At 50.1% G+C, this 22,658-nt stretch overlaps 1 protein-coding gene across 1 annotated transcript; it reads right to left on the reverse strand.

Moving 5' to 3' along the window:
* Positions 1-7,075: 7,075 nt before the first annotated feature.
* Positions 7,076-9,442, reverse strand: LOC139275660 (loricrin-like). The gene has a single exon (XM_070892827.1). The coding sequence runs from the start codon at positions 9,440-9,442 to the stop codon at positions 7,076-7,078; it is 2,367 nt and encodes a 788-aa protein (XP_070748928.1).
* Between the last annotated feature and the right edge of the window lie 13,216 nt (positions 9,443-22,658).

Here is a 22,658-nt window from a genome sequence, read left to right on the forward strand (position 1 = left end):
CTCAAGTCCATCCCTGGAACGATCATGTTCCAAGACGACATCTTTATAACGGGTCGAGACACTGAGGAACACCTCTGCAACCTGGAGGAGGTGCTACGCCGATTGGAATGGGTAGGCCTGCGGCTGAAAAAGGCCAAGTGCGTGTTTTTGGCCCCAGAGGTCGAGTCCCTGGACAGGAGGGTTGCTGCAGACAGGATCCGGCCCACTGAATCAAAAACTGAGGCGATTCGCCAGGCGCCCAGGCCCGGCAACACATCGGAGTTGCGATCATTCCTGGGAGTCTTGAACTATTTTGGGAACTACCTTCCTGAACTTAAGCACATTGTTGGAGCCGTTACACATGCTCCTCCGTAAAGGTTGTGAATGGTCTTTGGGGGATTGTCAAGAACGGGCTTTCAATAAGGCGAGGAACCTGCTGTGTTCCAACAAACTGTTGACTTTGTATGACCCTTGTAAAAAACTGGTTTTAACATGCGATGCGTCATCCTACGGGATTGGGTGTGTTTTGCAGCAGGGTAATGATGACGGCCGATTCCAACCGGTGGCTTACGCCTCCAGGTCGCTCTCCCAGGCAGAGCGTGGATACGGCATGGTCGAGAAGGAGGCACTCGCGTATGTGTATGGTGTGAAAAAGATGCTGCAGTACCTTTTCGGTAGACGGTTCGAGCTAGAGATGGACCAAAAGCTGTTAACATCCCTGTTGTCCACGCTAATGCTTTAGCTCGCATACAGCGATGGGCCCTCACGCTGGCTGCGTATGACTACACCATACGGCACCGGTCAGGCACCGAAAATTGCGCTGACGCGCTCAGCAGGCTCCTACTGGCCACCACCGAGGGGCACCGTCGGAGCAGAGAGCCGAGATGGTCATGGCCATTGAGGCTTTTGACACTGCGGGCTCCCCCATCACAGCCCACCAGATCAAACTCTGGACCAACAGGGACCCCCTCCTATCCATGATAAAGAAATGTGTCCTGACTGGGGACTGGGCACCCACACACAGGGCGTGCCCCGAGGGGATCAGACCGTTTCAGAGACGGATGGATGAGCTCTCCATCCAAGCCTACTGCCTACTATGGGGCAGTCGGGTAGTCATGCCCCAGAAAGGAAGGGAAGCGTTCATCAGGGAACTCCACAGCGAGCACCCTGGCATCGTGTTAATGAAGGCCATTGCCTGGTCACACGTATGGTGGCCGGGGATTGACTCAGACCTGGAACACTGGGTTCGCAGGTGCACGACGTGCGCCCAGCTGGGCAATGCCCCCAGGGAGGCCCCACTCAGCCCGTGGCCCTGGCCCACCAGGCCATGGTCACATATCCATGTTGACGGGCCTGTTCATGGGGAAAATGTTCCTGATCTTTGTCGATGCATACTCGAAGTGGATCGAGTGCATCATATTGAACTTGTGCATAACCTCTATCACTGTGGAGAGTCTGCGTACGGTTTTCGTGACCCACAGCTTGTCGGATATCCTGGTCAACGACAGTGGCCCGCGTTTTACCAGCCATGAATTCCAGGAGTTTATGTCGGGCAATAGTATCAAGCACATCCGGACAGTGCCGTTCAAGCCGGCCTCCAATGGCCAGGCGGTATGGGCGGTCCAAGTCATAAAGCAGGGCATGCTACGCATCCAAGGACCCTCCCTTCAGTACCGCCGATCGCGCCTCCTGCTGGCCTACAGGTTGCGGCCACACTCGCTCACGGGAGTCTCGCCAGCAGAGCTCCTCATGAAACGCAGCTCAAGATGCGGCTGTCCCTCATTCACCCAGCCCTGGCAGACATTGTTGAGGGCAAGCGCCAGCCCCAAACCGAGCTCCATGATCGAGGCTCAAGGGGGAGGTGCATGGAAATAGATGACCCGGTATTTGTTCTTAACCATGCTTTGGGACCCAAATAGCTTGAGGGCACTGTAATTGGCAAAGAAGGAAACAGGATCATGGTGGTCAGACTAAACAATGGGCAGATATGACGCAAACACTTGGACCAAGTAAAGACAATGCTCAGTGCAGACACGGAGGAACCGGAAGAAGAGCATGATGAGATAACAGCCACACCACTGCCAGCGCACGAGCAACAAAGATAGCCCTCAGCATGCACAGACCCTGCGGCCAGCCCGGACAGGACAGAACCAACTCAAGTGACAGAGACGCATGCTGAGGCTCAGCTACCAGAGCCACAACTGCGGCGCTCCACGAGAGAGCGCCGACCACCTGATAGACTTAACCTCTGAAACTAAAAGTCCTAAGGGGGGAGGTGATGTCATGTATTTTACCATCTTGCAAAGACTATAAGTATGTAACTGTAACTCATGCATACTGTACCTGTACCCTTGTAATGCACACCCTGACCACAAGGAGTGAGCTCCTCACCTGGGCTTCCATGTATAAAAGGGGAGGTCCCACCCAGGATCAGCACTCTTCAGTCCTGGAAATAAAGTGAAGGTCACAGAGTGACCGTGTCTGATATATCCATGCCTCGTGTGAGTTTGTAACAAAGTGCAGAGACACTACATTGACTGTTTATACCTGTTTGCACTTTTAATAATTTTGTGTTGATTTATGTTGGTTAAATTCACAAAATAATGCACTGATTCTGGTTAAATTTAAAGAATAGGTCTATTAGACATTTGTACATTTGTACTTAACTTTAATAAAACATTTAACTTTTCAATGAAGAAATATCAAACTTTAAAATTTTCATTAACTTTAAACTTCTCGCAAACTTTAACATTTTCAATTAACAAAACTTTATTGTATCAAACTTTTCTGTTAACAAAACAAGTAACAGCAAGATACAAATATCTCTCCTCCCGTTTATTCAACGACCACTAGCGCGTAGTGCCCCTCTTGCCCGCCCTGGTGCCTCCTCCTTTAGCCCTGTCTGTTGGCGCAGCAGATGTCCTCGGCCCCCGGTGAGCCCAAGGTTATATTTTTTTGTTTTTTGCCGGTGGGGGTTGGACACGGGCAGACCTAGGTAGGTCCAGGTTCGTCTTTGTCTTCTTTTTCAAGCTGTGGCCCACCCTGTGGCACAGTCCCTGAGGGTGGTCTGGGAATGATTTGAGTGGCAGCAGTTGATGCCGCCAATTGGTGTTGTTGAATGACAATCCCTTAGTGCAGCAAAACCTGCAAATTTACGTCACATATGCCCGACAATTTCCCCATCAGCTGTCCCGACAGTGCACCAAATGTATCCACCATTCCCTCCCTAATCTGCCCCGCCAGTGGTGGTCCTATTCCTCCAGACAGTGTTGCTACTTCTCCTGACAGTCCCGCAATTTCTACCCTCACCCCACCCATGGTGTCAAGGAGCGACCTGGTTCGCTGCATAACTCCCCACTCATCCCGATGAGCTGTACCTGCGCTTGTGGTACAACTATCCTTTCCACCCTCCTTCACCGTCTCCCACCTGTGCCTTGCACCTCGACTCTATTGGACATCCCTCTCACAGGTGTGCGTTGCTGGACCACACTGGGACCTGCATCCTGATCCATGGGCTCCACCATCTGATCAGTGGGGGGATCTTCATGCTGGCCTTCATCCAAATTGTCCTGCTCAAAATCAGGAAACAATTCTGGACTCTCTTCTGGATGTCCTTCGAGTGCTGCTTCTGCTTGTCTTTCTGCTTGTCCTTCTGCTTATCGTCTGGATCACCTTCTGCCTCTTCCTGACGCGTAGCTGCTGTAAAACATACCAAAAACATCCATTAAAGCCTAGCTAGCCCATGCAGTATTTAGCCAACTCACAGTGCAAATTGCAGGGCTTAAGTCATCTCTTTGACCTGGGCCCAGTGTCCACTTTGGTGGTGGATCTTCTCCGGTGAGCTTTAATCAGATCAGAGATCCTCTGTTCCAGATGGCTCAATTGCAAGTTACTTGGTGGACCTCCACCAGTACGATTCCTGTGGCTCCTAATCTTTACATTCTTCAACTGTAAAGATGAAAATAGAACATTTTAAAGAGAGGGTCCTTTTATGTGGTGGCCACACACACACACACATTTACAAATGTAATTGCAGTGCATACTTACTTTAATTGTCCTAGGTCCTGCCACTTTTTCAGCTGCCCGTTGATTCTCTGGGTGATGGTTACTGCATTGTGCTCTACAGCAACATCATCCCAACGTTGAGCCTTTGCAGCAGCTTTTACTTTCTTCTGCTTTTACCCTGAGTTGCCAGCAGATCCCATTTCCCCTCAGTGATATCTACCAGGGATACAACTTTGTGTGGGAGAAATTGAATGGCCCTTCCTTTGAATTCCTCTTCCACTTCCCTCTCAGCCATATTTTGCAAGTTTTAATGCTCAAAATTGCAGAAAGATCCAGCCAGCGCGATCCGATCACAAAAGGAAAAATGATACGATCACAAAGGGCTCTTTAAAAATGTCTGCTCCAGATTAGGAAGTTTCTTTTTTCATGCATGCCCAGAGAGTTTTTAGCGCAGACTTGAAGCTCCGCCACCCCCCCCGCCCCCCAGATAACTTCGGAGAGCACGGCACCAAATTCAAATAGTTGTTTGCCAAAAGTCCCGATTTTTTTTTTCTGCCGCTAACATACAAAAAATAATCGTACGTTAATATGTGCGGGTGCCAAAAAGGCAGCAAGTGGAAAATAGGGGCCTGAATGTCTGCAGTACTGCTGGTTTCACAATTTTTTTCTGACCTAGAATAAATATGCAGTAAAGAGCATAAATATGCAAAATATATGCAACAGTAATATGTACTAAAACTTCACAAAAAATAATTTGCAAGGATGGTACCAGAACTGAGAAGTTACACCGACGAAGAGAAATTGAACAGGCCGTGGCTGTTTTTTCTAGAAAAGAGAAGGCTAAGTGGTGGCCCGATTTAAGATTATGAAAGGGTTTGATGGGGTAGAAGTAGAGAAAATGTTTCCACCTGCGGGAGAGACCAAAACTAGGTACCGTTAATGTAAGAGAGTTACTAATAAATCCAATCAGGAATTCAGGAGAAACTCCTTTACCCAGTGAGTGGTTAGAATGTGATGCTTGCTACCATAAGGAGTAGATAAAATAAATCGTATAGATGTGAAGGCTTGTGGGAGAAGAAAAAAATCATCTGTGAACAAGCTGTTTGAAAGTAGCCTTGGCGGATGGGCATTACACCACAAGTAGTTTGGAATTCAAACAGGAAGTCTAACAGTACTGAGTAAAGTTTGAATTGAAACAGGAAGGGACAATGAGTGAAAATCGAGTTGGCCAATCAGCGAAAGTGTCAAGTTATCTCTGGCCAAACACAACTGGACATCTGGCTGCTACCTGGGCCCAGTTTTTTTGAACTATAAAACACAGGAGACAAAGGAAATCTTTCTCTTGAGCTTAGAAAAGGACACCGGAAGGGAAGTGTTGGAAGACGCCCGGTCGAACACGTGGAAGGTATATTCAGATGGATTGATCACCCATTGAATTATACTGAGCCAGTTTGAGCATAGTTATTGCCGAGAAAGATTGTGCATAACCAGTTAACTTAGGAGCATATATGAAGTTTAAGTTTGTTTTTAATTGTGTGTAACTGGTTAACTTAGAGGCATATATATTGTGAAGGAGAATGTATTTTAGTTGTATATCACTGGCTAACTAGAGGCATAGATATTGCAAAAGATTGAATCTGAAATTGGTAAGCTCGAGAATTTGTAGTTCGGTTTGATTTAAAAACCCTACCCGGTAGTGTTGAACTTGGAACTGATAGTCATTTTAATCTTTTTAATAAAGTCCATTGTATTGGAAAATCTCAGTTTTCTTATGTCTTGGTGTTCGAAATCCATAGGAAAAAGTCCTACAGATGCATTTAAGGGGAAGTTCGATAAACATGAGAGAAAAAGGAAAAGGATGTTATGCTGATAGGGTTAGATGAAGTGGAATGGGAGGAGGCTTGTGTGAAGTATAAATACTGCATAGACCAGTTGGGCCGAATCGCCTGTTTCTGTGCCGTAGATTATATGTAATTCACTATAACAGGACATAGCATAAGTTACCTAGAATTACATAGAATCTACAGCAACAGGCCATTCAGCCCAAAATTCTTCCTTCTCTCTGAATAAAGAGCTTTCTCTCGAATTCCATATTGGATTATTAGTGACTATCTAATGGCCTCTAGTTTTGGACTTACACACAATTGGAAACATCTTCGCTACCTCTACCCTATTGAACCCCTTCATAATTTTAAAGCCATCTATCAGGCCACCCCTCAGCCTTCTCTTTGCGAGAAAAAAGGATCGCCAGCCCGTTCTGTCTATCGTGTTAGTTGTACCCTCTCAGTTCTGGTGTCAACCTTGTACATTATTTTGCACTTTCTCCTGTGCTTTTATATCCGTTTTGTAATATGGAGCCCAGAACTGTACACAGTACACGAAGGAGTGAGTCGATATACCGCCTGTGTACCACGACATACCGCCCACAATTACAAAATTCATCAAAAAAACACCACCCACATACCGCCCAGCGGAAAATTAATCAGTGACATACCGCATACTGCCCATGCAGACTGCCAACATACCACCCAAAATTATAAAATTTATGATTTACCACTGACATACCACCGGAGCTGCAGACCATCCTGGAAAAGATGGTTTAAGTCGATCTTCAGTGGTGGTATGCAGACAGAGCTGACAGGTCATCTTTAACTTTAATAAAAATTTGGTCTCTCACTCCTCAGGCTCTCCCACACCCCAGTCTCTCTCACCCCGCTTCAGTCTTTCCCCCCCGGCCCACAGCAATCACTTCCCCCCCACAGCGATCTCTCCTCCCCTCGCAGCGATCTCTCCCCCTCTCCCACACAGCGATCTCAGGCTGCCCCACAATGTCATGAGTAGGAGAGAGAGTAGAGAAACATTGATGCACTGTACCTCTGACCTTTGGTGAATGGGAGATATACAAATAATGGACAAACAATTAAAAGTACCAACTATGACGTTACGTTATACAGCGTGGGATCAGACACCAACATGCTGTCCTCCACGTATTGAAAGCACATTCACTATTAAAATAAGTAATAATTTGGAGAACTACATTAGGAAAGAGCAATGCATTTAAGGTTAAACTCATACTGGTGTATCAAGAACTTCAAACAGTCTCTGGCCCCTTGCCGGTGCCTCTCAGGGGGCGGAGCTTGAGAGCTGCGCGCGTGCGTACAACTTGGGAGCTGAAGATTCCCAAGTGAAAATACATCTCTGCCACACACCGCCCACTGCACTCCGTCCCCGCCCGCTGCACACTGCTCTGCCCACCGCTCCGCCACCGCACACTGCCTACTGCACTCCGACCCGGCCCGCCGCACTCCGCTCTGCCACACTCCGCCCCTGCCCGCTGCACTCCGCTCCGGCCGTCGCACTCCGCTCCGGCCCGCCGCACTCTGCTCCGCCCGCCGCACTCCACTCCGCCCGCCGCACTCCACTCCGCCCGCCGCACTCCACTCCGCCCGCCGCACTCCGCCCGCTGCACTCCGCTTCCGCCTGCCGCACTCCGCTCCGCCCGCTGCACTCCGCTCCGCCCGCCGCACTCCGCCCGCCGCACTCCGCTCCGGCCGTCGCACTCCGCTCCGCCCGCCGCACACCGTCCACCGCACTCCGCTCCGCCCGCCGCACTCCGCCCGCCGCACTCCGCTCCGGCCGTCGCACTCCGCTCCGCCCGCCGCACACCGTCCACCGCACTCCGCTCCGCCCGCTGCACTCCGCTCCGCCCGCCGCACTCCGCCCGCCGCACTCCGCTCCGCCCGCCGCACTCCACTCCGCCCGCCGCACTCCGCTCCGCCCACCGCACTCCGCCCGCCGCACTCCACTCCGCCCGCCACACTCCGTCCACCGCACTCCACTCCGCCCGCCGCACTCCACTCCGCCCGCCGCACTCCGCTCCGCCCACCGCACTCCGCCCGCCGCACTCCGCTCCGCCCACCGCACTCCGCCCGCCGCACTCCACTCCGCCCGCCGCACTCCGCCCGCAGCACTCCACTCCGCCCGCCACACTCCACTCCGCCCGCCGCACTCTGCCCGCAGCACTCCACTCCGCCCGCCACACTCCACTCCGCCTGCCACACTCCACTCCGCCCGCCGCACTCCGCCCGCAGCACTCCACTCCGCCCGCCGCACACCGTCCACCGCACTCCACTCCGCCCGCCGCACTCCGCCCGCCACACTCCGCTCCGCCCGCCGCACACCGTCCACCGCACTCCACTCCGCCCGCCACACTCCACTCCGCCCGCCGCACTCCACTCCGCCCGCCGCACTCCGCTCCGCCCGCCACACTCCGCTCCGCCCGCCGCACTCCGCTCCGCCCGCCGCAATCCGCCCGCCGCACACCGTCCACCGCACTCCACTCCGCCCGCCGCACTCCGCTCCGCCCGCCGCACTCCGCTCCGCCCGCCACAATCCGCTCCGCCCGCCGCAATCCGCTCCGCCCGCCGCACACCGTCCACCGCACTCCGCTCCGCCCGCCGCACTCCGCTCCGCCCGCCGCACTCCGCCCGCCGCACTCCACCCGCCGCACTCCACCCACAGCACTCCGCCCACAGCACTCCGCTCCTGCCCGCCGCACTCCACTCCACCCGCCGCAATCCGCTCCGCCCGCCGCACACCGTCCACCGCACTCCACTCCGCCCGCCGCACTCCGCCCGCCGCACACCGTCCACCGCACTCCGCTCCGCCCGCCGCACACCGTCCACCGCACTCCACTCCGCCCGCCGCACACCGTCCACCGCACACCGTCCACCGCACTCCGCTCCGCCCGCCGCACACCGTCCACCGCACTCCACTCCGCCCGCCGCACTCCGCCCGCCGCACACCGTCCACCGCACACCGCTCCGCCCGCCGCACTCCGCTCCGCCCGCCGCACTCCGCCCGCCGCACTCCACCCGCCGCACTCCACCCACAGCACTCCGCCCACAGCACTCCGCTCCTGCCCGCCGCACTCCACTCCACCCGCCGCAATCCGCTCCGCCCGCCGCACACCGTCCACCGCACTCCACTCCGCCCGCCGCACTCCGCCCACAGCACTCCGCCCACAGCACTCCGCCCACAGCACTCCGCTCCTGCCCGCCGCACTCCACTCCGCCCGCCGCACTCCACTCCGCCCGCCACACTCCGCTCCGCCCGCCACACTCCGTCCACCGCACTCCACTCCGCCCGCCGCACTCCGCCCGCAGCACTCCACTCCGCCCGCCGCACACCGTCCACCGCACTCCACTCCGCCCGCCACACTCCACTCCGCCCGCCGCACTCCACTCCGCCCGCCGCACTCCACTCCGCCCGCCACACTCCGCTCCGCCCGCCGCACACCGTCCACCGCACTCCACTCCGCCCGCCACACTCCACTCCGCCCGCCGCACTCCACTCCGCCCGCCGCACTCCATCCGGAGCACTCCGCTCTGCCCGCCGCACTCTGCCCCTGCCCCCGCACTCCGCTCCCGCCCGCCGCACTCCGCTCCGCCCGCTGCATTCTGTCCGCCGCCGCCGCCCACCGCTCCGCCCGCCGCACTCCACTCCGCCCGCCGCACTCCACTCCGCCCGCCGCACTCCGCCCGCAGCACTCCACTCCGCCCGCCGCACTCCGCCCGCAGCACTCCACTCCGCCCGCCGCACTCCGCCCGCAGCACTCCACTCCGCCCGCCGCACTCCACTCTGCCCCCGCACTCCGCTCCGCCCCTGCCCGCCGCACTCTGCTCTGCCCGCTGCACTCCGCCCGCGCCCCCGCACTCCACCCCCGCACTCCGTCCACCGCACTCCACCCCGCCGCCGCGTTCCGTTCCACCCGCCGCACACCGTTCCGCCCGCCATGCTCCGCCCCTGCCCGCGTGCTGCGCCCCGCCCACCCCGCTCCGCCCCCGCCCGCCGCACACCGCCCACCGCACTCCGCCCACCACACTCCACTCCCGCACTCCGCCCCCGCCCACCACACTCCACTCCCGCACTCCGCCCCCGCCCACCACACTCCACTTCCACATTCCACTCCCGCCGCCGCACACCACCCACTGCACTCCGTCCCCACCCGCTACACTCCGCTTGGTTTACCGCCGAGAAAATATTGATGAAATTCCTGCCCACTCTGCCCCAGCGGTACCGGGCGGTAAAAAAACGACGCACCGCCTGCGGACCGCTGAAAATCAGGCGGACCATCTGTTCGACCAATTTTGGCCTCTAAGTATGGTCTAACCAAGGTAACATAAGAACATAAGAAATAGGAGCTTTTCGAGCTTGCTCTGCCATTCAATAAGTTCATGGCTGATCTTCTACCTCAACTCCACCTTCCCGCATTATCCCCATATCTCTTGATTCCCCAATATCCAAAAATCTGTTGATCTCTGTCTTGAATATACTCAATATGGAGAATCTGCAGCCCTATGGGCTAGAGAATTCCAAAGATTCACAGCCCTCTGAGTGAAGAGGTTTCTCCTCATCTCAGCCCTAAATGGCTGACCCCTTATTCTGAGACTATGACCCCTAGTTCTCGACTCCCCCAGCATCTACTCTGTCAAGCTTCTTAAGATTTTATACGTTTCAATGAGATCACCTTTGCTTCTTCTAAACTCTAGGGAATATCGGCCTAGTCTACTCAATCTATTCTCATAGGACAATCCCCCCCATCCCTGGAATCAGACTGGTGAACCTTCGTTGCACTCTCTCTAAGGCAAGTATATCCTTCCTTAGGTAAGGAGACCAAAAAGTACTTGTCCCCTGAATCCACATGCTTCGACTTTAGTCATTAAAGGGGAGGGCCAAGCTGCTGACTCTGTGGGTACCTGGACAACCGGGGAACAAGGACCCCGCGATCCAACATGAAGCAGGCCATGACCGGTAAGTCAGCTGAATAGCATCGTCCGGCGGAGCTTCAGGGGGCGATACCGAATTTTCACTCCGGGGCAAAAATGGGTCGCTGTGCAGTGATAACGTTGTCATCGCTGGCGCAATGGAGCAGGGCACTACGGGTTCCCGCCACCGCTAATCTCCTGCGGAATTTCGCAGGAGTCGTTAGCACCGCCTCGCCCGGGCACAAAGTTGTAGGCGCCCCGTTAGCGTCCCCCGGGTTTCTCCCCCGAGACTCCACATTTGTAACAGTTAATTTTCAGTGCCAGAGAGCTTGTTTGGCAGTGATTAATAATTACCACATCGTTGAAAGGGCACTCTTGCTTGAAATGACAAGACATAGCTTTCTGTGGTGAATTTATTTCGTATCTTTCGCGCAAAACCTTCTCGCTGTTCAATGTGTTTCAGTGTTGGGGCAGACAGCGAGATGCCATTTTCGTGAAGCCAACAGCGGAGTGGCGCAACTCGGACAGAAACTTTTGTATATTGGTATTTAAATGAGCACCTGCTCCTGGCCTGAAGTTGCTGTACCATTTGTGCACAAATAACGGCGATCGCCATTAGCCTCACCATTACTTTGACAGCAAAATCTGGCCTATTCCTCATGTATTATTCTGAATTCTTCATATTTAAATTTGTCAGATAAGTGAATACAATATGGCAGGCTGATTACTCACTGAACAGGAACTGACCAATTTGGTCCCTTCACTGTAATTTGTGGACTCCTGGTTAAATTTATTGAGATAACTTTATTTATTTATGGAAGAAAATTGCTTTGCACACGCCCTGTTCTTGGCTCCGATTTAGTGCTGCTGGCACTCCAACAGTTTCTCACCAGGAGCTCACAATGCAGCATGAAACTGCACCAGATCAGCTTACCATTAGAAAGTTAGGTTTGGTCAGCAATGTGAAAAGGGCTGTATAAAATACTGTATCAATATAAATCACCAGCATCTGGGCTTGAATATAGCTATCACCTCTAATCGTTTTTGTGAAATATTGCAATATGCTTACTTGTTACAACCAATTTGAACAGTTTTTGAAATCATTCTTACTCTACTGTGTGGCATGTTTCAGAGACTGCATCATGACCCCACAAAATAATTTATATCCCACAATACGCCATGTACAACACTTGACAGGTGTATTTGTGAAGTGAGTTATCTTGATCTTCTCTGTAATGGGATTGTCAAAAGTGAAAAATAAAGTTCATGAATGCAATGCTAACGGAATAGCCTCATAACTTATTTACATTACAAAATGGCTTGTGACACTCGGACTCCACGGGAGATAAGGAGTTCTTATTATAACCTTTAGCGACATGTCACAGCTCCAAGCTGATTTGCTGCTCGTGTTCAGGCTCAAATGACCCAGCAAGGTCACTCCAACAGCTGCTCCTAATGCATTGCAAATTACCATTCCAACCCCGTTTCTGTCAGAGAATAGGGGAAAATGAACCTCTTGCATCTACTGAAAGGGAGGTAGGACTCGGCTTTGACAAATACCCAGTGGAAAATATTGCTAATAGTGGTGGCCTTCATGACTTTTGCCTTTATTTTTCTACTTTCATCTTGTCAGTGCTGGATCTATACTGAGCCTGCAACTAACCTCTCCAATTAGTTTGCAAATTGCTAACACTGCACACGCAAGAAATGCGTTGATAACAGGACCGGAAAATGGTTTGTACCAACTATCAAACAAGCTTGATGAGTGAAAAAAATGTTTTTCATGTTACTGTGGAGCGCCTATTAAAACTGACAAGGGCCTGCATTACACTCGAACCTCATAATTGATGCGAAGATCCTACATGGTCTGTTTCAAAATAACAGTATCCTTTTGATTATCCACTAATGCACGTCAGCCTATCTCTTTGTCTTTTCTCCCACCCCCCACCAATGTTCGCTCCTATCCTGAAAGTGTAGCCTCAGTTTTGGGTATTGGCTCCCTAGCTAACCACCACCCTTTTGCAAGCAGCCATTCTTTGGGCTGGATTTTGGGTTGTCTAACACCTCAGTTAGTGGCCAGAGGGGGTGTTAATGGGAGTGTAAGAGGTTAGCTCCCCGACCGAAAATTAATAAAGGCTCACCGGGGGTGCAAACCAGTAGCAGCTGGCTGCTGGCGATCACTCGATCACGATGTATTCCTGGTGCAACGCCCACGCTTGTGCCCCTGTCAGTAAATTAGATGCGGCTGCCTCATTTAACGGCCGCCAAGAATAATGTCTGGAAAAACAGTCGGTACACGCTTACAAAGTCGTTAATTGGCGGCTACTTAAAGGGATGAGGAAGCGCTTCAGTCGAAGGTCACAGTCAGTGCAACGTTTACACACAGTACGGTGGTGAGCCTCCGAGTTTGCAGTGGCAAACAGAAATAAGAGTTCGGCTTGAGAAAAAGTGATTTTGAAAACATTACTGTGCCATGCCGTTAAGATTCGGTTTTTCCTGTGATTTGAATCGCAGTTCGGCGCATGCGCAATGACTCCGTTAATTTTAGTGCTGGCATTTTCGTTATCGCCCCCCCAGCTCTGGTGTGCAACAGCTGATTTAGTGCCCCTGTCAGCTCATCGACCGATTCTGTCAAATATTCTGGGCGGAGGGCACAAACGTTTCCAAGGCGCTAAAATTATCGCTCTGTTTGGGTTACTGCCCCAAATGAGGCGCGACCTAATTTCTCCCTTCTGTGAACCACGAGAATGGGGTGGATTTGAACTCAGAGCGGGTTTCCTGTGGGCAAACGCTCTGACAGATTGGTTTGTTGTCCGGTGGAGGCCACGTGATGAGTTTAACCATTGGTCTACTCCCCCCCACCCCTGGAATGGGTGTGAAGAGGGTGCCGAGCAGCTGTGAGCAGGAGAAGATCGGGCAACCAAGGACCACTCGGTGGCTCCCAGGTAAGTGCCGAGGAGTTTCTGGCGGGAGCCACGGGGGTTGGAAGCAGGGGAGGCCGCAGCTTTCCTTGTGGGGCCTGGAGGAGCATCCCTGCTCCTCCGACCCCCAGAAATGAAAGATATGGGGCCGGATTTTCGGTTGAACGTTTTTAGAGGCAATAAGTTTAGTGCCGGGAAATGGTTTGTGACAAAATTCAGCAGCTGGGCCCTGAGTGTGGAGCGGAGCGCTAAGGGAAACGTTCCACACTTACCTTAGGGCGCTAGGGTGGGTGAGCAACTGGATATCCATTGTTAAAGAGCTGGATTCGTAGCGCGCTAAGAGAGGCCTCCCTGGGGGAAAAAAATCGGCACTGTCATGTATTTAACCATCTTGCAATGACATAGTCATGTAACTGTAACTCATGTACACTGTACCTTTGCCCTAGAAATGCACACCCTGACCACAGGGGTGAACTTGCAGGAGACACTCCTCACCTGGGTTTCCAGGTATAAAAGGGGAGGTCCTACCCAGGGTCAACACTCCTTGGTCCTGGCAATAAAGGTGAAGGTCACAGAGTGACCGTGTGATATATCCATGCCTCCTGTGAGTTTGTAGTAAGGTGCAGGGATATTACAGGCACAAAAAACATTCATAATATATTATTCACCCCGAATAAAGATAAATCGCAATAAGGAAACAATAAAAACAATCACACTTACCTCACGCTGTCCTTCCTTCCCTCACCGCTGCCGGGACAGCTCTGACCGTCAGCTTTCTCTGGTGGGTGTCTACGGGACACTACGGGGTCAGTGTGAAACAAATGTTGACATCAGGACGATACCGGGGGCGTTGCACTCTGGCGCAACACCCCTGAGCGGTAATGCTCGGCGTCACCATAAAACCAGTACCAAATTTCCTGGTGGGGCCTGGGCAGTAAGCCTTTGGGGCGCTAACTGAGGCACAAACGAAAATCCAGCCCTTAGACTTGCCTGAGCTTCCCCTCTCAGGCCCAGGCTAAAATAGCTCACCCGCTGGCCTTTTGGAGGCACATCTGGGGCTGGATGGAAGTCCTGCCTCCCTCACAGATGCATTCTTGACCATGGGCCATATCCCATGGTCAAGGGTATCTGAGGACAGGCACCAGTGGGGCTTCTGCATCAGGAGTGGCGAGGGAGTTTGCATGCAGCCTCTTGCCACTATGTAAGTGGGCCCATGCTCATCTGGAAGTAGCAGTGATCATTGAAAAAAATGGCAGTTTGCCATTTGGCTGTTTTCCATCACTTCTGGTGAAAACCCAACAGAACCAGCTCAAAGGGGAGTGGAAATCATTCTCCCACAAAAATGCAGCTGAGGCTAGGTCAATTAATCATTTCAAAAATGAGATTGATAGATTTTCTGTGAGGCAAGTGTATTAAGGGTGAAGGAATCAAGGCAGCTAGATGGAGTTAAGATACAGATCAGTCATGATTTAACTGAATGATTGAACAGGCTCGAGGGGGATGAATGGCCTCCTCCTGTTCCTATAACCAGGTCCCGCCCCAAAGGTTAAAGCCCATGGGATCCAGGGCAAAATGGCAAGTTGGATCCAAAATCGGCTTGGAGGTAGGAAGCAAAGGGTAATGATTGATGGATGTTTTTGTGACTGGAAGGATGTTTCCAGTGGGGTCCCGCAGGGCTCAGTACTGGGTCCCTTGCTTTTTGTGGTATATATCAACGATTTAGACTTGAATATAGGAAGTATGATTAAGAAGTTTGCAAATGACACTAAAATTGGCTGTGTGGTTGATAATGAAGAGGAAAGTCATGGGCTGCAGGAGGATATCAATCTAGTGGTCAGAGCAGTGGCAAATGGATTTTAATTCAGAGAAGTGTGAGGTGATGCACTTTGGGAGGGCTAATAAGGAAAGGGTATACACATTAAGTGGTAGATCACTTAATAGTGTAGATGAACAAAGGGACCTTGGAGTGCTTGTCCACAGATCCCTGAAAATAGGTGGTTATCCCTGGATAAGGTGGTTAAGAAGACATATGGAATGCTTGCCTTTATTGGCCAAGGCATAGAATATAAGAGCAGGGAGGTTGTGCTTAAATTGTATAATACTTTGGTTAGGCCACAGCTGGAGTACTGCGTGCAGTTCTGATCGCCATATTATAGGAAGGACATGATTGCACTAGAGAGGGTGCAGAGGAGATTTACTAGGATGCTGCCTGGATTGGAGAATCTTATGAGGACAGATTGGATAGGCTGGGTTTGTTCTCATTAGAACAGAGGAGGTTGAGAGGAGACCTCATTGAGGTGTACAAAATATTAAGGGGCCTGGACATAGTGGATAGTAAGGGTCTATTTCCATTGGTGGAGGGGGCATAGTTTTAAGGTGGTTGGTGAAAGGTTTAGAGGGGATTTGAGGGGGGCTTCTTTACACAGAGCGTTGTGGGGATCTGGAACTTGTTGCCTGGAAGAGTGGTGGATTCAGAAACCCTCGCCACTTTTAAGAGATGGTTTGATGGGCACTTAAATTGCCATAACCTCCAGGGTTACGGACCTAGAGCTGGTAATTGAGATTAGACTAGATGACCTTTTGTTGGTCGGTGCAGATATTATGGTAAGTACTGCAGGGAATAGAATACGGCCAGGGTGATCTCCTGGACTAGTTTCGATGGCCTGAATGGGTCGGAGAGGAATTTTTCCAGATTTTTTCTCCCTAAATTGGCCTGGGTTTTTATTTGGTTTTTGTCTCTCCCAGGAGATCACATGGCTCCAGCTGGGGTGGAGTGTAGATGTTTTTCGTATAAGGGGCGTTGCAGTGGTGTGGGGCAGACTGGTTGGGCTGGGTGCTTTCCGTTATTGTTCATAGGTTTATATGTAATCTTTAGGGCTGCTGACCGAGGGCCGTGCGGCTCTTTGTCGGCCGGCGCGGGCACGATGGGACGAAATGGCCTCCTTCTGCGCTGTAAATTTCTATGTTTCTAAATACCATCTCTTTTTGTGCCCAGATAAAGGCATTATTCTACCACCCCAGGCATCCAGAATTTTGGAACTTATCTTTACAACTGATCCATCCGTGGAGGCCCCTTGTCCATCTGTTTAAACACATCACATTCAGTGCTTTGCCAGTGCCTGCAGCCTGAGCTGCCTGGTACAGATCTATCCAGGGAAGATGCCATTTTTTTCCTCAAATAGATAGAATTATGCAAATGGTTCTCTGTTCTTGAAATGAATTGATGTATGTAGAAATGTTTACAAGCAGGCTTCATGCGATGTGTTTAATCTAGTGTTGGCAAGTCGCAGTTTCTGTGCCAGTGAGAGGTGTCACGGTGATTTGAATTGTATTGATAGCAGATTTGTTTCACTGCACATTGTATAAACATTGCATTCCTTATCATTCTCCATGAAGTTGCGATCCAATAGGTCACTTCCAGCTTCTATGTAGCAATATAGCTACCATATTGCTCAAAATAATGAAAAAGATAAAATAAAGACCGGCATTTATATAGCGCCTTTCACGACCACTGGACATCTTAAAGTTCTTTTCAAAGTACTTTTGAAGTGTAGTCACTGTTGTGATGCAGGAATCGTGGCAGCCAATTTGTGCACAGCAAGCTCCCACAAACAGCAACTTGATAATGACCAGATGATCTGCTTTTGTTATGTTGATTAAAGGATTAGTATTGGCCAGGACACCGGGGATAACTCCGCTGAGTGAAAACCAATCTATAGTTTAAGTCACAAGTGTATAAGAATGACAGTGCCCAGAACATTACAGATAGTATTGGCCAGAACACCGGGGATCACTCCGCTGAGTGAAAACCAATCTATAGTTTAAGTCACAAGTGTATAAGAATGACAGTGCCCAGAACATTACAGATAGTATTGGCCAGAACACCGGGGATCACTCCGCTGAGTGAAAACCAATCGATAGTTTAAGTCACAAGTGTATAAGAATGACAGTGCCCAGAACATTACAGAGAAAAAGTTCCGGACTAAGGTCCATGGCTGAAGCATTGACTCTGATTAAACACAATCAATCTGGACCTTGCTTTCCTCCAATCCTTGTAACATAAACCATCCATTATATGTTGAAAATGACTGCTTCCTTTGCTGACTCTGGGAAAATCAGCAAATGCACATACGATTAAGAGCTAGGAGTAACCAGAGTACGTTCACGTCAAACTATAATTCATAAGTGTATGAGGCCGGAAATTGTGATCTGGGGTGCAGAATTCTGTGTTAATTCGAGCAGGGGTGCTGCAATTTGCAGCCAATCCCAGATCCACGTCGTTTCTGCCCCAGTGAGAATTCAGCATGATATTTTACGAGATGGGACAGTGCTTCTTGTACCCACCTCACCTATGTAGCTCTAGTAACTTAGGAGTCTGTCTGGGGAAGGGGTGTGGGGGGGGGGGGGCGGCGAGTGGGGGCGGCATTCCTTAAATACCCCTGCAGTTGTGAAAGAACACCTCTTGGTGGGCCTAGTGTGAATGAATAGCTGCTGAGAGAATGCACAGGTCTGTTGTGAGCTGAGTGAGGGCTCTATTATTAATCAGTACAACAGGAATCGATCCCCGGGCGATTAAATACTGTAGCAAAGTGATCTTACCGTTTCATCGAGAAGTTTTGAAAACAATTAGCATTGGCCCAAACTAGGCCTCTGGCTCCCCCTCTCCCCCTCTCGGAGGGCATCAAATTCTGCGGACTCCATGGGTCCAATGGTCCAGGTACCATTAGAGGAGTGTGTGTCTACCCCTTTATTTAAATGATTTTGGACTGGATTACCGTCGGGTGAGACCAGCTGCCATATTTCCAACACCACAATGGCGTTGCGTGTTTCCTTCCCCCCATAGTTTCTGAATTTTAAAACTCGTGCCCGTGTGGTAAAACAACAAACCTCTCCGATCGTAATTCTGCAGTTCTAGTTCAAGATTAAATGAGCGGCTGCGATACACCAGTTCCAGGTCGATAACCCTGCAGGGTTTGGGAGACTGTGCCCAAACCTTTGAGGCTGTCTTTCTAAAGACATTGGGCTAGAATGTCCTGTCAGCCCACCAGTGCTCAAATGCTGCCCAAAAGACCGCAAAGATTCCCAAGTTTAACGCCGGCGAAAACTTTTCCTCAAAAATAAAAAATCCGCCCATCAAAAAACATGGCCCCAATCTGGGCGAAAATGGGTCGATTGGGTGGTTCCTGAAGAAAATGAGCGATAAATTTTTTTAAATCACTAAAAATGTACCCAGAGGCTGCAGGTTGGGCCTTCGCAGCAGAAAAACACTAAAAGTCAATAAAACATTCACAGGACTCTTTTAAACTAAATCACCACAATAGAATTTTAAAATAATGAGTATAAAACCAATTACTAACCTTTTTCTTGAAGAGCTACTCACCGACCTCTGTTCCACTGATCCTCGTTGTCGTTTTTTGTCATACTTACCTACGGGTCACCGCTGAGCCAAATATCGCGCCAGGGCGATCTGTGGACGGTGCTCGCCGGCGGTCCGCTTCCCAACGGTACCTCAACACTGCCGGTGTAACTCAGGTAGGGAATTTTTCGCGCACGTGATTATCGCCCACAATGGCCAATACGGCCCAGAAACCGGGCGGTAAGCCAATGGAAATTCTCGCTCATTGAACTGTCGGGATCTTTAACACGGTGAATCAATGTGTAAAGGTGGTTCTAACTCCACTCCTCCACTTCCTGGGTCGGGGAAAAAAGAAGTTATGTCTGACATTTGCCTCACAACTGCTCGTGCTCGACTGCCGTAACTAAATTCAATGGAGAGTAATATCGGGCGGGACATAAAACCAGGGTTCCACCGGCGGCTTTTTATAAACCTGCACAAAATGATTTCCTTTCGAAACACAGGACTTAGACATAACTCATTCCCAAAACCTCCCCGTGAGGAATAAAGAAAGGGAAAAAATCCTGAAATGTGGCGCTTGGGTATAGCTGCAGCTTAAGCCATGACAAGTTCATGTCCCCCCCCCACACTGCCAATGTAACTGTTTCTTTTCATATGTCAGGTGGCCAACTGGTTTCAGTTTTAACAGAAATGTCAACTCAGTTGTGGAATGCGATCCCAAAACACTAACGCAATCCGGAAATCCAAAGTAATAAATAGGAATTCAAATTATTCAGTCATCTTGAAGCAGGGGCATTGACCATTGGCCTTTATACAGGGCTGTGTTTTACTTGTGCATTGTTTTTGAGTTATGAGGGATTTTTTTGAAGATGCTTGCCAGCTTTATTGAATTTTGGAGTTTGATGTGTATTCTATCTGTTTACACTTATTCCCACAACTTGTAACCCTGTTCTATAACCAGATATTAATCCATCTCATTGTCAAAGCAGTTGATCAATGATGATGACTGCTTTTGCCGGGAGCCTGTTCTACACATTAAAGATTCTGCTGTTAATTTGGTATTCATGAGCGTAGATTTTCCCAGGCCTTGTCTGCAGTGAAACATCTATTCAAACACAAGCTTGTTTCAGAAACTCAAAGATCTGCTCTGTGATTTTCTGGCCATTGATTTCAAAGTAAACTATCCTGGTTCTGTTTACAATATCTGTACTTCGAAGCATTTAAAGACTTAACACATGTCTTTCCTCTGTCTTTTCTCCAATAAGGCCAAGACCAGTTCAATAAATCTTTTTTTATAACTTACAGCCCTACGATTCACATTCTTGTCTGAAAAATAAAGGTTGACACCATAGCATAATCGCAAAAAATTCATAAAATGAAAAAGTTTGAGTATTTGAATTCAGTTTGAAAAACCTGGAAATAAAAAGCCGATATCAGTAAAAGTGACCATGAAGCTGTCGGATTGACATAAAAACCAAACTGGTTCACTAATGTCCTTTAGGGAAGGAAACCTGCCGTCCTTACCCAGTCTAACCTACATGTAAGTCCATTCCTTGACATAGTTGATTCTAAAATGCTCTTTGAAGTGACCAAGCAAGCCACTCATTTAAATGAATCCGCTACAAAGAAACGACTGAAGCGGTTCCAGAATAAGGCTCACCACCACTTTCTCAGGGGAACTAGGGATGGACAATAAGTTCTGGCCTTGTCAGTGATGTTCACAACTCAAGAACGAATATATAAAAACATATATTTTTTCAGTAGCATCTCCCAAACCTCCCAAATCTGCGACCTCCAGCACCAATAAGGACAAGGGCAGCAGACGCATGGGAACACCATCACCTGCAAGTTCCGTTCCAAGTCACACACCATCCTGACTTGGAAATATATCGCCGTTCCTTCATCGTTGCTGAGTAAAAATCCAGGAACTCCCTCCCTAACAGCACTGTGGGAGCACCTTCACCACGTGGACTGCAGCGGTTCAAGAAGGTGATTCACCATCACCTGCTCAAGGGCAATTAGGGATGGGCAATAAATGGGCCTATATACATTGGAGTTCAGAAGAATGAGAGGTGATCTTATCAAAATGTATAAGATTATGAGGGGGCTTGACAAGGTGGATGCAGAGAGAATATTGCCACTGATGGGAGAGACTAGAACTAGGGGGCATAATCTTAGAATAAGGGACCGCCCATTTAAATCTGAGATGAGGAAGAATTTAGTCTCTCAGAGGGTTGTAAACCTGTGGAATTTGCTGCCTCAGAGAGCTGTGGAAGCTGGGTCATTGAGTAGATTTAAAACAGAGATAGACAGCTTCTTAACCAATAAGAGAATAAGGGGTTATGGGGAGCGGGCAGGGAAGTGGACCTGAGTCCATGATCGGATCAGCCATGATCGTATTAAATGGTGGAGCAGGCTCGAGGGGCCGTATGGCTTACTCCTGCTCCTATTTCTTATGTTCTAATGTTCTTATTAAGCACTTAAATTCATGTTTATTTGATGTGAATTTTGTGAGGGATATTTGTGATGAAGGATGGCACACTTTCTAGTCCAGGGGCCCAGTGTCAGCATCAGGAACTCCCAGCTGTGACATTCCATCAGTAAATGCAGATTAAGGCCCCTTCATTTTGCCTCAACAATGTCTCTCAGCCTCGAGCTCAGAAGACTGTGTTAGCAAGTCATATTTTCTATTTCCCTCACCAGTCATACATAAATTAGATGTTTGCTGTTCAATGGTGAACTAGTGAAATGGTAAACACGTATACAAAAAGTGAATTTAGCTGTAATTAATGAACAGTAGGTGTTATGTATGTAAACCTGTAATTACTATGTCTAACCACCAGAGGGCTTATCCCCTGGAGTTCCAAGGGATCCCACAATCCCTCGGGAGCATCTATATATAAGGAGGCTTCAAAGACGGGAGAGGCACTCTGAGACCTGTAATAAAGGACGACGGTCACACCTTACTTTGAGCTTGTAGTATCGGGTCTGACTCTTTATTCAAGACATAACAACTGGCGATGAGATACAAATGACGAACCCCACCGCAACAATGCAGAGAACCGTGGGCATCCAGGAGAAATTTTCAGAGGGAGATGATTGGGAAACCTCTGTGGAGCGAGTCGACCAATACATCATGGCCAATGAGCTGGAAGGAGAAGCGAACGCTGCCAAACGAAGGGCGATCCTCCTCACCGTTTGCGCGGCACCAACGTATGGCCTCATGAAAAATCTGCTCGCTCCAACGAAACCCACAGACAAGTCGTACGATGAATTGTGCACACTGGTCCGGGAGCATCTAAACCCGAAGGAAAACGTTCTGATGGCGAGGTATCGGTTCTAAACATACAAGAGGTCTGAAGGCCAGGAAGTGGTGAGCTACGTCGCCGAGCTAAGGCGCCTTGCAGGACATTGCGAATTTGAAGGACACTTGGAGCACGTGCTCAGGGACTTCTTTGTACTTGGCATTGGCCATGAAGTAATACTTCGCAAACTTTTGACTGCAGAGACTCCAACCTTGAGTAAAGCCATAGCGATAGTCCAGGCGATTATCACCACCAGTGACAATACCAAACAAATCTCTCAGCAGACGAGTGCTGCTGCAAGTACTGTGAACAAAATAACGTTGTT

Source organism: Pristiophorus japonicus, chromosome 11, assembly GCF_044704955.1.
Source record: "Pristiophorus japonicus isolate sPriJap1 chromosome 11, sPriJap1.hap1, whole genome shotgun sequence".
Lineage (NCBI taxonomy): Eukaryota > Metazoa > Chordata > Chondrichthyes > Pristiophoridae > Pristiophorus > Pristiophorus japonicus.